Below are 16,490 nucleotides of genomic sequence, written 5' to 3'. Positions count from 1 at the left end.
ATAGAGTCCTGCTTTGTAACAAGTGTGATAGCTTGTGACAAAGTTTGTCTGGAGGGTCTTAGGGCAGTTGAATTCCTTTTGGAGCGTTTGTCTTTGGGGGAGTTAGAGATGAGGGAAGTGCAGAGGAAGCCTCTCCATGCATTTGCTGTTTTCAGGTGCCTACAGCTCAAAATAATCAATATACCAGAGTGATATATTTGGAGACAGCACGTCCTGAGCCCCTACAGCTGTACTTCAGGGTGACATGTTCTGCTACCTTTCACAGTTCAGAATTGTTCGCCGTCATATCCCTAGTGCTACTGGCATGGGATTTAGTAGATGCTCAGGAAACATTCATTATATTCAGTGACTGGACAGATGGATGGGTGCCTGGATGGGAGAAAGAATTAGCTCCTTCATTTGTTATGCAAGTAGCATATTAATACATTATTTAGCTTCCCTTATTTTGTAAAATGTATTTTATTTGCATTTGTAAAATGTATTTTACAGTTTCCCATAGTTTGAAAGTTTTGTCAAGTTGTAATAGCATAGGATTGTTGCTCTGATCCCTCCAAATCAGGCCTACCTATATCAGGCTATTTTACACACTGGGTTACGCTGATCTTCCAAACTGCTCAAAACTACTACACAAGAGTATTAATTGATTTTTCTATTTGCAATAATTTCCAAACAATAGCCTTTCAAAAACAAAACCAGATATTAGAGCCCTGACCCTGCCACTAGTCTTCTGAATTTCACATCTTGGTCCATTACCAAATCACTGTGTGATGGGGCAGATGACCTCACCTTTCCAAGGATCAGTTTTCTCATCTTTAAAACAGGGATAATAATTGTATCCTTATAGTAAAATTGTCATAGAAATTAAATGAGATAATGAAGGTAAAGTTCTTGGTTTAGGTCCTAGTCTCTGAAAGCCTCCATCAATTCAGTATCATCTTAGAGGTGGTAGTAGCACTGACATCTGCTTGTTGTTACACGTCTACCCACCTCTACTTTCATTTTATTCAGGGTGAGGAGTGTGTTTTGTTCATCTCTGCCTCACCTCCTAACAGGGCCTGTCATGGATTAAGGATTCAACAAATAATTATTGGAATCAATGAAGTAGGCAGACTTTTTTTTTTTTTTTTTTTTTTTTTAATTAGAAAGTTGTTTTCCAAATGACTAAAGCTCAGGGAGGTTGTTCCCAACAGGTTTTGAGGTATAAATCAGTCGCTAGATGATGTCATTGTCTCCAGGCAGCTTTGCGAAAGGTTTGCAATTGGTGGCCCAGGATGAATCCCAAACCCAGAACCATTTCCACAAAACTCTCCTTCCTGTCTTACCACATATACAGGAATTCTTCCTAGGTCAGCTACTGATATATGATCATTATAGAATTTGGGAAAATAACTTTATGAGTTATAAAATGAATTGATTACCAAGTTTTATTTGTTAGATCGCAAGGAAACTGGACATGAAGATGTAATACTATTCTCACTACCCCAGGTTTTTGCATTCTAGAGTAAAAAAGACAATAGGTAACTGAATGTGAATATGTTAAAATGAACAAATAAGAAAAGAGAGTCTGAACAGATATAGAAAGGGTAGGATAAGTGAGTACTTTACAGATGAAAGCAGATGTATGAAATTACAAGCTGTCAGATCAGCAGTGGAAAGGAAGATGATAAAGTGGTTCCTTACATAGATTATAATTATTCATTCGGCAGAATCCTGTCTCCTTTCTCCATAGTGTTCATAGAAAGGGGGAGAGGGTGGGAAGGTATAGAAGAAATGATGTTTCCAACAGAAGAAGAAGAAAAAAAAATAAGCATCAAGGAGTATTTCTGATCACAGACAGTTTGTTTTGTTTTATTTCTAGTGAATCTCAGTTGTTTTCCTATGGAATATTTTTCAACTAGCTGTTCTGATTAATGAAAAGGATTCAGTTGCAATCACAAGAAGTTGCAGCTATAAAGTTTCTTCACAATAGGGGCTGCTGAGACCTTCAGCCTGGCTTACAAAACAAGCATTGCTAATAGGTGCGGCTGTGACAGCAGTGGCAGATGGATTGCCAAGAAATGAAGTAGTTTACATAGACCTGCCTGAAAAGATGTGTTTAATAATTGCAGCCATAATTAAGTTGATTTGGAAAAAACTTAAATGACGGTCTAAGGAATACAGTTAGCCTCATCTCTTAAGATGTTGACACTTCTCTCCCAAGAAATGCTACATAGATATTCTTCCTAAATTTCTTGTTACCCTTAGAAAAACAAATTGCAAGAAATTATATTCTCTTTAATGTTGAATTATGTAATATTTATATGTACAAAAATAAATGTAACATGTAAGTTGTGAAGCATAATAATGAGGGTAAATAATATTTGATGAGACGTTGAAGCTGGTTCTTTTCCATTCATAAGATTTTTGTTACTAATTTCCAATGCAACAGAACTTGAGACGTTTAAATAAATACAGCCATAGAAATGGCAATAAATATGCATGCTTCTAAGAGTTTATTTATATTGCAAATGCACACTCATATCTGTATCTGAGGCTCTTCCTTCCAACACCACCTGAGGATGATGCCAGTATATATATTTGGTTGCAGTGAACAGTGCAGTGTCCTGCTCCAGAGACTATCTGGTAACGATCCCTTCTCCCCATTTCCTTTTATCAGGTCACTTGCGTTATCAGTTTGCTTTCTTTGAATCTAAACTGTTATTTTGTTTCTCTTAGTAATGCAGATATGTTAAACCGTATTGCTTCTCAATTGTTTTTTTTTTTTTTTCCCCTTTTATTTAGTGATCTCTAGTAACTACCAGACTTGTCTTGGCCTTCTGATGCATTACCCGCTAATTGGGGATGTTCACTCACTGATTCTTAAGGCTCTGTTCCTTCGAGATCCAAAGGTAAGCTTTCCAAGTAGGATGTGCGTGCAGTTTTAAGTGGGGTGAAAAATTGGTTTCTGATTCCAAGAATTCCTAGTATAGAATTTGTCTAAAGGCAGATGATTTGTCTAGTGAAAGAATTTCCCTAGAGTTTGAGGCCAAAACTCATATACCTCATGAACTAACTAGCAACTCACAGGCAAATTCAGAGGACATTGCCATAAGAAACCGGAATGCACATCTCCTGTCCCTCAGAAGGTCATTCTGCCCTCCCATCCTCCTTATAACTCAAAGAAGTAGTTGAGCAACTACTTCTCTATATAACCAGGCTTCCTGATCATTGGTATCCCGCATAAGGGCCAACTTAGCCAAGTAGAGCCCCAGAGACCATGTGAAGACCAAGACATTACAGCTCTGAAAAGGACCAGTTTCCTCAGAGTTATAATATAATGCAATGGAATACTAAATCATTTCATATTATAAATATGTATTTCTTATTTTGTGGATGAAGAGTAACCTAACCTAATAAAGAATTAAATAGACTTTAATGCCAACTTCTCTATTTGAACTTAAAGTTACCAAATTTTCTTTACACTTCAGAGAAAAAGTGTGCTCTTTTACAACTAATGTTATATTTCTTGAAAATAAGAACATTTAATGATCTAAAAAAATCTGTGAATCCTTGATGCTTTTGAGCCAAACAAAAATATTGGATGAAGTAGAAGAGAGAAAGCTTCAAACACAAGGGCGAGGATGCCAGGCATTGGGTGGTAATCCCAGCCTTTGGTTCTTTGGCAGAACTCCCAGCAGCCGTGTTGGCAGTTGTCAAACTGTCTTTGAGTCAGTCTGTCTATGGATTCCATTGCCAGAGCTCTGTCTGATCGACATAGACTTCTAAGTTCAATGTACATTTTGATTCTAAAGGATTTCTGTCCTTTCCTTGATTGCTGACTTCAACATTTGAGCATATCTTATATTTATTCTTTGCTTGATTTTAAATAATTTTTCCTTGTGCCTATGTCCATTTTATGCAGAAATACACAATATATGTCATTTCCTCTATACAAATAAATTTCATTAAGTGTCAGAAATATAGTCTTTCATTTCTCTGATGCATAAGATAACTTTTTTTTCTGGTAAGGCTTAGTTAGGAGTCAGACTGTGAAAAATGTAAAGTCCCATGTTTGCTTTTATGTATATGTAGGCTTTATAAGTGTATATTTTTAATATGAAATAACCAGGATTATGACATATCTCTAAAAGGAATAAAGAATGAAGTTGCTGGTCAATGAGGTATATGAGTTTGGTCTACAAAATTAAGGTAAAGTCCTTTTGCTCAGCTTTGGAAATTATTACAGTCATACAGAGTGGGAAAAAATGCTAAAATCTTTGAATTCTCTGCTTGTGTGATTTGTTTGGTTTAATTGAAAGGAAAAATGAATATGTTATCTAAATCTATCAATCTTGGTAATTTTTCCCTAGCTAAATATGGTTGATCTTTCTATGAATCATTCACTCTTATAGCTGCAGAATTCTATATAACTAAGTTCATGAATGTTATTAGTGGAATCTGTGATTTTAATAGAGTATTTTTAATCTCAATAAGGTATATAATGTAGAGTATACTGAAGCCACTTCTACAGTCATCAATTTTTTTCTCTAAGGTTTAAGAGAAAACAATACCGTAAGTATCTAAAAAAACAGTGTTCCCCTCTTTTACATTCAGGATCCTACCAAGTGAACACATAATCAAGATAATTGCTCAAATGGTAGGACCTTAAACTGATATTTCTGAGACATAGGAAATTGGCAGGAGGAGGGAGTCCGTTTAAAAATGCTTTCGAGAACAAGTTCATGGAATGATGATACTTATAAGGAAAAATAAATAAAGCTGTAGTGTATTAAGAGGTATGGCTAACAAGGTTAGTTTCTGCTAAGTATATGGAATGGCTGATCTGTTGCCATTACATAGTAAATGTCAGATTCTAACTAGCATCACTTGGCACATGTGGTCCCTCACAGTGTGGTGTCTGAGGTCTTGTAAGGAGCCTGCATTGGGAATCTGGACACTAGGTCCAGTCTGAACTCTCATACCAAATATCCTTGCAGTTTGGGGAAATTCATGCTTTCTGAGTCTTGGTGTTTTGTGGTCGAATTAAATTGTCTAACAACCTGCTGCTCTGCCCAACCAGAGCAGCCTTTGCCCATAAAGAACTCACTTGTAATGATCTAATAAGATTCAATCTAGAGGCGCACAAGTACAAATGAAAAAAAAGAAAAAAAACCAAAGTTTTATATATATTATAAAAACAAGAGGACAGAGATTTCAGTGAAGTTCATGTCAATTACAAAATCATAGCAGGGGCCATGTACACTGAGGGGGGAAAAAGAGAGGAAAGATGATGCTAGTACTCCACCCACATCCTCTGAAAATCCAGACCTCAGAGAGCCTTAAGTGGTTTCCATTTATTAGCAAAAATGAAACACTTATGTCAGAGTAAGTGTGTAAACACATCTTTGTGACAAGAACTAATAGAAAGAGGAGATTTGAGGCATCAAAGTACAGTTTCCCATGTCCCAGCTTCAGGTGGCAGCAAAATAAAAATAAACAAGGCACTCTGAGTCTCCCTAAGTTCATCGTCAGCCTTCAGGGAAGCACTTTGTCCTACTGCTGTCCCTAAATCCCAGTGACGACTGTCAGTTGAAAATAGACACTGCAGTAGAGCCTGAGACACTGAGTTTTTCACTTTTTTTTTTTTTTTTTTTTTTTTTTTTACCAGACGTAGGCTTTACTGTGAAAAGAGTTCTCATTTGAACAGACTGAAACAGTGGGCCCTTAAACTGTAATCACAGGATCATACTCCGTCACAGTCTCCAAGTACTTTGATATGCTTCGTTTGGTCCTCATGACAAACTCCGAGACAGGCAGAGCAGGTCATCTTTCCTCTTTTTTCCATGCAGAGAGGTTAAGGCTGTGTGGCTGTCCCAAGGCCAGAAAGCTTGTGAGCTTCCAAACTAGTGAGTGTGCTTCTGTGACCCTCGTTTCATCTCACCCCTCCTGAGGTTCCCAGCATCTGCTCTGCCTTCTTCAGGAAGCCATTCCCAGGCTCAGCTAGACATATTTTCCCTTTGAGTCCCCACAGCACCTTGTATTTTAGCTATTTGCTTATATCTTCTTTTTTAAAAAAATAGCTACACCACGGCATATGCAAGTCCCCAGGCCAGGATTGAACCTGAGCTGCAGCTGCAACCTATACTGTAGCTGCAGCAATGTCAGATCCTTTAACCCACTGCATTGGGCCAGGGATCAAACCCGCATCTCCACAGCCAACTGAACTGCTGCAGTCAGATTCTTAACCCACTGTGGCACAGCAGGAACTCTTCTATTTGCTTCTGTCTTTTTCAGTCATTCCTCCTTATAAGCCTACTCATTTGTTAGCATTTAGCTTTGGGTCCTGCAGTGGTTGGTGTTAATAAAGCAATGGTTAAAAACAAAACACGACAATGGTGGAATTGAATTGTGACTCAAATGCCAAGCCTCTTCCAATACTGATTCTAATTTAGATGGATCTCACTCACCTTACATACATACTTCTGGAAACCATGTCCACATTCCACAGAAACCAGAGCCCAACAGTTTGTCAGCTGCCATTTTTATCAAGATGGTGAATTACCCCTACGACGTGAACTTAAAGGGCATCTAGTTCCTTAATTTGCTGTCAGGATTATTTGAAAACCGATACCACCCTCAGACATTTTGGAGCAAAGAAGACACAACAAAGAATCTAGATAGTATACTTCACTTAGACTGTCGTAACTGCAAAGAACTGAGAATTTAATCCTGCTCCTCCTCCTGTATGTGAACAAACTGAGTGTGAAGAAGTTTAGAGACTTATACAAGATCACAGAGCTTGTCAGAGACAGAGCTAACAATTGAATTCAGGTCTTCCAACCACCTTTACACATAAGAGCTGTAGCTTTACTGGTTTTTAAACATAGTGGGATTTCTAGTGACTGGTATTTCTCATGCAAATTCTTGTATTCCTGGTAGGCATTTATTTGCATTTCTAATAAATGAAATTGCCATATGAATAAGTGACCCCAGACTGTCTTGAAATGTTAAGTATCAGCTATATGAAGAGACTGGGTATGAAATATCTGTAGCATCCTCTCCTCTGTTCATCTTATGATATTGTTTCTCTACTTAGCTCTTCAAACCAGAGTTCTTACTCTCATTTTCTTATCTTTTATCATTTTAGAGCCACTGAGCAGATTTCCAAAAACAATCCACTAAATGAAGTGGAAGGATAGAAGGAGGACAGTCTGAAAAATATGAAGTGATTAAAAAACATTGTTCTAACTGGTTGTTCAAATTCCAAAAAAAATTTAAAAACCCAATTAGAAACAAAAGTCATAGAAATGTGAACATATTGTGTTCCTTAAATAACCAGATGTTCTCTCCTTCCTGAAGGCAGTAAGGGCTAGGAATAAAAGGTTTAAAACTATTGTTTTAAGTTAACTGTGAATTTTGCAAATCTGTTTTTACCCTTTAGCAAATAAAATTCTAATACGGAAACATAAGCAAAGTAATTTTCATTTTTCGGGGCTCTCTTATTTGTGTTGTATGTTGAAGTGTTAACCTTATCACAAAGACTTATTACAAATGAAATACAGTACATGGATTAACATTTTAGATTATTCAGTAAGAATTTGACAGCTACTGTTTGTTTCCAAGACTAGAATATTCCCCCAAAATTATTTCAAGTAAGTTTGAAAGCATCCCTTTAGCAGTGAATATTATTGTTTATGAGAGAAGTTGCTAGAAATAAGACAATTGAATTTTATAGTCATTCTTATACACAGAAAACACACTATAAAAATATAGTGTTGGGTGTTCTTATGCTTGGCCAATTTTGATTTGGCTTTTGTTTGAAGTTATTAAATTTTTGCCTTTTTAAACTATTAAAAGTCTGAATATTCCAATCTCAGATTTTATGAAGGTAATGGATTTTTACTCTTTAATTCCAGAAAACCCCACTATCCATGCCACTTTTTTTAAATGTCAAGAGGTTTAATAAAATGTCATGAATCACAATAGAAAAGTGGTGAGTGTATTCATGAGGGGTGATGATGTTAGAAAATGCTGCATTCCAGTGATGCTGTCATGGTACCGTCTTCTGTGAGCAGTGAGGTACCCAAAACCACACACACGGATGCTTTGGAGAGGATGGGCAGTGGCCATGTATTTCCTTTCCTGTTGTTCCCATCGGAGTTTTGTTCAGATTTCCTAGGATGTTTCTTGTCTGATTTTCATTTTTTTATTTTTTTGTTTTGTTTTGTTTTGTTTTTGGTCTTTTTAGGGCCTCACTTGCGGCATATGCAGGTTCCCAGGCTAGGGGTCCAGTCAGAGCTATAGCCACTGACCTACTCCACAGCCATAGCAGCGCCAGATCCAAGCTGTGTCTGCGACCTACACCACAGCTCATGGCAGCACTGGATCCTTAACCCACTAAGTGAGGCCAGGAGCCTGCATCCTCATGGATGCTAGTCAGATTCCTTTCCCCTGAGTCATGATAGGAACTCCTTGTCTGATTTTTCTATTACAAAAAGACTGTGTTACTTCTGTCTTTTTCATCTTTTTTGTTTGTTTGTTTTCAAAAAGCTAAAGCTTTTCTCTGAGAAGTGCCATTCTTGTGTGTGTTTTCTCCGTTAGTGACCAAAAAGGTTTTTTTTTCCCCTTTGTATCTGAGCTATGTGACTATATATCATTCTCTTTTATCACTAGATTAAAACCAATTAGATGTTTATTATAGTTAATATTTAGGTATTGGTGACTAATCAGTGATGTTTTTCACATTCAATCAGAAATGTAGACTTTTCAACTTAGACCAGCAGTGAAAAAAACCTTAAGTTTTACTTCTGAGTAAATGGTGGCTTTCAAAAATCTGTAAAAGGGTAATCTAAAAATCTTTATTAAGCCAATATTTGAAATTTATTATGTTCAGACATCTCATAAAGTAGAATTGTGTGTTTCTCAAAACTTATTAAGGGTTTCCTAGGGCCTTAAAGAATTAGTTTTATAAACTAATTTTATAAAAATTATTTTTGGATTAGTTTATTAAAGTATTTTGAATTCATTATTCAAAATACTGGTTTTAGTTTTATAAAACTAAATTAGTTTTATAAAAACATTTTGAATTCATTAATTTATTCAGCAGATCTTTACTGTGTATCATCATCCCCTGGCACTGTTTAGGTCCTGGTGATACAAAGGTGAACTGAGGGAGTTCCCGTTGTGGCCCAGTGGTAATGAACCTGACTAGTATCCGTGAGGACTTGAGTTCGATTCCTGGCCCTGCTCAGTGTGTGATGGATGTGGTGTGGCTGTGAGCTGCAGCTTGGATCCCCCGTTGCTGTGGCTGTAGCCAGCAGCTGCAGCTCTGATTCGACCCCTAGCCTGGAAACTTCCATGCGCTGAGGGTTTGCCCCTAAAAAGACCAAAAAAAGGAGAACCAAAAAAGCCCATGTGGCCTTTATCATAATAAATAAGTAAACAAATAAATACTCAGTTTGTCATTGTAATAAAAGAAACAAATGGGGTATCATTATTAAAATTACAAGAGGAGGAAGAATCTGGGCTGGTGAAAACCTAATTTATGTGGGTTGACCAAAGGGCCCTCTCTGAGGAGATGCCATTTCAGGTGAGAACTGTGGAGGAGAAGGAGCCAGCCAGGCAGTGAGTGGGAAGAAGAGCCTCCAGGGAGGGGAACAGTGGACACAAAGACTCCAAGTAGGAAAGAGCTTGGACTCTTCTTGGAAATGGAAGACCAGCAGAAGGGGGCCTGCCTGATACACACACAGGATCCTGGGAAGGCTTGGTTGAGGTCACATTTTGAAACACCACAAAGATTGCTGGATTCATGGTGATTCTTCCTGATGATTAAGACATCTTATTATAAACTGCTCTTAACTCTCTGAGCCAGAAGTTCCAAAAACTTCTTAAATGAGTTCCTCACTCGTAAAGCACTTTCTCTTATCCAGACCTCTGGGCTGTCACGTGGGTCCGGCCAGTAGGTTCTTATTTAAGAGGACTCAGATCAGGACTCTCAACTCTTTATTCATTCATACATTACTTTTATCTTTTACAAAATAGTCTTAGGGACTTCCTCTTGTGGCTCAGTGGTAACGAACGCAACTAGTATCTATGGCAATTTGGGTTCCATCCCTGGCCTCATTCATTGGGTTAAGGATCCAGTGCTGGCATGAGCCATGGCATAGGTCACAGATGTGGCTTGGATAACGCATTGCTGTGGCTGTGGTATAGGCCGTCAGCTGCACCTCTGATTCATTTTCAACCCCCAGCCTGGGAACTTCCATATGCTGAGGGTGTGGCCCTAAAAAAGCAAAAAACAAACGAACAAGCAAACAAACAAAACAATCTTAGCTGCCTTCTATATGCCAACAGTCTCAGTCTGTTTGCTTTCATTTGTGTCAGCATCATGTTCACTATGTAGTATCGAGGGAACTGGACCCAAACTTTGAGTCTACCAGATGAGAGTTCTACCAGGTTAAGGACTAGATCTCCAGCAGCATTAGTCCTGTGTCAGCTCAGGAGGGAAGCTCAGAATCCAGGTTCTATATCCATCACAGCCTACTCCGTTTGTTGGGCAAGTCACCTTTTTCTTATAGAATGAAGAACCTAAATCACATGATCTCAAAGGACCCTTCTGCATCTTTTTTAGCAGGATTCAGTTCAACACAGCAGATACATTTTTTTTTTTACTGCTTACTATGTGCAGAGGATGAGAGCTCATCCGTGTGATTAAGACACAGTACTTTATATATGTGAACGACTAATTGTTATGGCAGGTAAAACGAGTGAGAGTAAGAGAAAGAACAGCTGATGAGGGCTTGGATAGTCAGAAAGGCTTCCAACTGGGCTTTGAAGAATTTTCTTGGAACATGTTATTCCATCTTAAGAAAACAGTGTAAGCAGAGCTCCTGAGAATTACGGAAACAAGTGGCCGGGCCGGGCCTGGCAGTTCTCTAGCCAGAGTCACTCAGGGATCCCTCCGGGACCCCCACCCCCACCCCTTAACACCTCATGTATTAGCAGACACTAAGTTTTTAAAGTCCATCAAATCTGTAGGGAATCTTATTTGATAGTATTTTATTTGGCTTTAGTTTATATAATGTTTCAACTTGTGTGTTATTTGACATAATGTTTTAAGTGGAAAGTCAATGTGAAAACGAATCATTGGCTAAAATAGTGACTTGTGGTAACAACATTTACTCAAATAAGCTTGTCTTTGTTGAGATCTTTAAAGTCACTTATGAGAAGGTTAGTGATTTTTATTTTGGGTGCCCAAAGAACAGGAAATACAACCAATTATAGTGGTGATTTTTTTCCCTCATGTAATTAAAAGAAAGGCTAGAAGCCATGGTTAATTCTCTTTTTATTAACAATAAAAGAAAATCTGCAAACAAATTCTCTGCTTTTTTATTTGATATTTTACAAGTAAGGAAGTAGATTTCTAGATCTCCCAAAGCCTAGATTTGGCTTTTAAGGAGAAATATTTATTTTAAATAGATTACTTATTACTTAAACTTTCAGAGCTATTAGTCCTATGCAGGTATATTTAGAAAGGCACTCTGAGGCCCCAAATGTAGAAGTATTAAAGTGTATCAAGTGTCATAGTGAACTGTCTGTTTTGTGTCCATGCAGCTAAGGAATGGAGTGTCCACGCTGCCTCGCTGCTAACTTGCTGTTACACCATCAGATAAATCCCTGACCCTTCTGCCACCTTACAGTCAGGTTCATTAATTGCTTTTCCAAAGGGGTAGGTGACTGGTAAGGCGTCATTAGCCTGTAATCTCTGAACATCATTTCCAGTTCTGAGTGCTGAGAACCTAGCTAATCCCTCGTTTTCCTTCTTAGATGTGAAGTAGTTTGTTCAAAAACAAAAGGTACTACTTTGATTTGTCTCTAGGTCATCCTAATGTTATGGTTTAAATAAACTGAAAGCTATAAATGACAAATTATGACAAAGTTTATAAACTTAAAACTGAAAAAATACAAAAACATAATTGTTTTTAATCTAAGTAGGTATGGCCACAGTAAATATTTTATTTGCCCTCTAAATAGCTAAGCTCAGTAAGTATATTATTGCTAATTTAAAATATTAAATAGGAGTTCCTGCTGTGGCTCAGTAGGTTAAGGATCTGTCATTGGTTTTTCAGTGGCCCAGGTCACTGCTGAGATGCACGTTCAATCCCCAGCCTCTTATAGTGGGTTAAAGATCCAGCGTTGCCACAGCTGAGGCATAGGTCACAACTGTGGCTTGGGTTCAATTTCTTGCCTGAGGAGTTCCCGTCGTGGCGCAGTGGTTAACGAATCCGACTAGGAACCATGAGGTTGCGGGTTCGGTCCCTGCCCTTGCTCAGTGGGTTAACGATCCGGCGTTGCCGTGAGCTGTGGTGTAGGTTGCAGACGCGGCTCGGATCCCGCGTTGCTGTGGCTCTGGCGTAGGCCGGTGGCTACAGCTCCGATAAGACCCCTAGCTGGGAACCTCCATATGCCGCGGAAGCGGCCCAAGAGATAGCAACAACAAAACAACAACAACAAAAGACAAAAAAAAAAAAAAAATTTCTTGCCTGAGAACTTCCGTATGCCATGGGTGTGGCCAAAAAAAATTCTTTTAATTAAATGTATTGACTTTATAGGAAGAAAAGTCAATACATTCAAATAGTTAAATGCATAGCCGTACTCAGCTAACTTTGTTTTATTTAAATACTTTGCACATAAAGTCCAAAACAAAAATAAAGCCACAAAATATTTTATCATGGAGAATGTTTAAGTATACTTCACCCATTTCAAACAATTTTATGGTTACCATATTGGGACATGTGAGTTGGGTTTGCATATTACAAGGTGGTGGCTGGACTGCTCACATGACCTCAGAGTTCCCCCACCCTCCCTCCCAGGGCCCAGGCAGACACTTGTGTGTCTCTGAGAGGGCTTCCCCCTATAGCATTTGCTGTATAAGGTTCCCCTGTGCCCTTAGTGACATTTTCCAAGTGTCTTCATAATAATTGGAATAGTTCTTTATTTCCTTGTTCTTTTCCCTGATTTTAAAGAAGAGTTTTAGTTTCATTTCTCTACATTCTTTCTCCAAATGCTGTTTTTATTTATTCAGCCCATGTTTTCCTGAGCTTCCTGCTGTGTACCAGTAGTACCTATAGTTTCTTCTCCTGGTTGAACCATGTAAGAAGGGTGAACAGGATTTATGGCAAGTGGAAGGAATACCCCCTGGGCTGGTTCCCTCACCTCCTCAGATATCATGTCCTCTCAGGAGGCCTGTCTCAGTCACCTGGCAGACGGCCCTGTCCCCACTTCCCACCACCCCTAATCCCATAGCAATTATCACCTTCTGTCTTAGTAAATAACTTACTTATTTCTTACTTTTAAATTTTCTGTCTTCTTCTAACAGTGTATCACTTTCATGAAGGCAAAGCTTTTAGACTCTTTTATATCTAGTACCCAAATACCTACAGTAATGAATGAATGCACGAATGAGCGAATGGGTGAATGAACAAGTGGTGACTGAGGAGAATTATGCTGTTCGTTACAGTTAGTTCTGTAGTGTTCATTGCCTCCTGTACCAGGTACTAGGGATGCAGTGAATTAGAGAGATATGTCCCTCTTCACAGAGCTTATAGGCTAACACAGTGCATCTTAATGGGTGTGCCAGAGAGGCACCCGCAGGGGCTTGTTCCATATACAGACTCCAGACAGTCTAAGATGAATAGCTCTGTGAAGGATCCAGAAATCTGTATCGTAACTGTTGCAGAACTGGCAGCCACGGACAACACTAGAAGCAATAGATACGAGATTGAGATAAAAATTACTACACAGACTGAAAGCCAGACACCTGAAAATGGAAACCTGGCTCGAAACCAGTGGTTTCCAGAGGGAAACTGTGTGTACCCAATGATAATCAGTGGAGCACAGGAAGAAAATAAGGAAGCTTCTGTTACTTGCATTTTTCTGCCAAAACAGAAAAGAAAAACTGAGCTTTGCCTTTTGATGTACCGATAAACATTGGCCCTTTTGTCGCTCGGTCCTCATTGCCTATCAGGTCTCCTAAGGAGTGCGTTCCCCTACAAAGGCATTGACAGTGACACTCCCCCTTCCCTTGTTTCTACCACCTTGTGCCTTATTGTTCCTTCCATACGCCCAGTTAAGTGGCTGTATGGGTTATATTAAACAATGGCATATATACAATATTAAAACGATGTGCGGGGCCAGGAACATCTATTGTGGGTTTACAAGGTATCTTCTGCTAAAAAGAGTTGCCAAACATAACTTCTTTTTGAAAAAAATAAACATACTTCAGATTTCCTTACTCTAATGTGATGACAAGTAGCTATCAGTATTAAGGTACCATGCAAATATTTTTGAATATATAAATAGTTTCTCTCTTCAAGGTAATGGTGACATTTTAATAACGAGTGAAAATAAGAGCTTTTTCAAAGGAATTCATGCTGTGGAAAGAACATTTTAAAACTGGATATTTGGCAATGTTTTGTCGATTTGCAATGTTCTTGCCAAAGATGATTTAAGTGTATCACTTCTTTACAACTCTCAAAGTACACTAAAGATTATGGAAACAGAATTTTCTAACTTGGTTACTAATCTTCCAAATGAAGAGATAAAATCAGTTTTGAATCCATTTTTTGAAATGTAGAAATATAACATCTTCAATTTTTAAGAAGTGTTGGATGATAGTTAACTTTATGTGTCAACTTGATTGGGCTAAGAGATACCCAGGTAGCTGGTAAAACATTATTTCTGAGTGTGTGTCTGTGAGGGTTTTTCTGCAAGTGGTTATTAGCACTTGAATCAGCAGGCCAAGTAAAGAAGACCCTCCCCTCCCAGTGTGGGCACGTCACCTCCACAATGACATGAGCTAGTAATAAATCTCCTCTTATAGATCCATGTACATCCTACTGGTTTTCCTTCTCTGGAGTGCCCCGATAGTACAAGCTGGTTAACAGTAGAAGACAGAAAAAAAATTTTTTTTGCTTTCTTTTTCTTTGTCTGTTTGTCTTTTCTAGGGCCGCATGTGCGCATATGAGATTCCCTGGCTAGGTAGGGGTCTAATTGGAGCTTTAGCCACTGGCCTACACCAGGGCCACAGAAATCTCAGATTTGAGCCACGTCTGTGACCTACACCACAGCTCACGGCAATGCCCAATCCTTAACCCACTGAGCGAGGCCAGGGATGGAACCCACAACCTCATGGTTCCTAGTCAGATTCGTTTCTGCTGAGCCACAATGGGAACTCCATAAGAAGACAGAAATTTTACGAGCAAATTTTTAGCAAAAACCATGGCATAATTGATGGATTCCAAAATAAATACCATTTTAGCAAGAGCAGCCAATGATGTCCTTCCTCCATTCAGACTGTATCTCTTGTGAAGTAGCCTTTTCTGCAGTGTCATTCACATAAAATGACTATCACGAAGCATTTACTCAAGATTTTCAAAAAGTAAAGAAGCTTAGTGAATCACATTACTGCTGTTAAACATGTACTTTTAGGAAGCAAAAAATACTGTAATACATAAACTATTATAAAATAAATATAGTTTATCTCACATTTAAAAATTATTAATGGATTAATACAAGTGGTACATGCCTGGTGTGTAATAAACAGACAATGTCAAAAGTCATGCCCCCTTGATTTTTAACTAGCAAAGGAATAATGAAAATTGAGAGATCCTTGCTCCAGATAAGTGGCTCCAGAAAATGGATCCAGTTGATTCTAATGCTTAATCAAGATGAGAGTCTTAAGGCTGGCTGTTAGCCCACATGTAATTCCAGAGTTCCCCAGACACACCCATTAGCAGGGGCACCTTAGGAAGACACAGGCCTTACTCTTATCCACATGAATAAGGGAGTTCTTCTGAATCCCTCTAGGTAAATTTATGCTTTAGTATCTTCTGGACCATTGAATTTCACTGAGAAAGGTCCCTAGTTCCACTCCGGTCCTCTTGCTGTATTCTTATAATTTGGATTCATTGTGCACCTTTTCTAGATGGTACTAATGATGAAAATGTAATTCCTTTAAGACATTTTAAGTCATTTAAGACTTTAAGACATTCCTATAAGTTATACTACACATCTTGTAATTTTTTTTTTATTTCCCCAATACGTTATTTTTTTTCCTACTGTACATCATGGTGACCCAGTTACACATACATGTATGCATTCTTTTTCTCACATGATCATGCTCCATCATAAGTAACTAGACATAGTTCCCAGTGCTACACAGCAAGATCTCATTGCTAATCCATTCCAAAGGCAATAGTCTGCATCTGTTAACCCCAAGCTCCCCAACCATCCCACTCTCTCCCCCTCCCCACTGGCAACCACAAGTTTATTCTCCAAGTCCATGATTTTCTTTTCTGTGGAAAGGTTCATGTGGGCCGTAAAAAGGAATAAAATAATGCCATTTTCAGCAACATGGATGCAACTAGAGACTCTCATACTAGTGAAGTAAGTCAGAAAGAGAAAGACAAATACCATATGATATCAGTTATATCTGGAATCTAATATATGGC

The 16,490-nt window shown here is 38.4% G+C and overlaps 1 protein-coding gene across 8 annotated transcripts in view; it reads left to right on the top strand.

Annotated features, from left to right (window-relative positions):
* The window catches only part of TBC1D5 (TBC1 domain family member 5), a 546,905-nt gene that overhangs the window by 408,941 nt on the left and 121,474 nt on the right, over positions 1 to 16,490 (top strand). For all 8 annotated transcript variants that reach the window (XM_021069681.1, XM_021069680.1, XM_021069682.1 and 5 more), the window contains one exon: positions 2,782 to 2,888. In XM_021069681.1, the coding sequence (XP_020925340.1) occupies positions 2,782 to 2,888 (107 nt within the window). The remainder of the gene's footprint in view (positions 1 to 2,781; positions 2,889 to 16,490) is intronic.

This window comes from Sus scrofa, chromosome 13 (genome assembly GCF_000003025.6).
Source record: "Sus scrofa isolate TJ Tabasco breed Duroc chromosome 13, Sscrofa11.1, whole genome shotgun sequence".
In the NCBI taxonomy this organism is placed as follows: domain Eukaryota; kingdom Metazoa; phylum Chordata; class Mammalia; order Artiodactyla; family Suidae; genus Sus; species Sus scrofa.
Note: the sequence above shows the minus strand (reverse complement) of the source record. Positions and strands in the feature narration are given on the sequence as shown.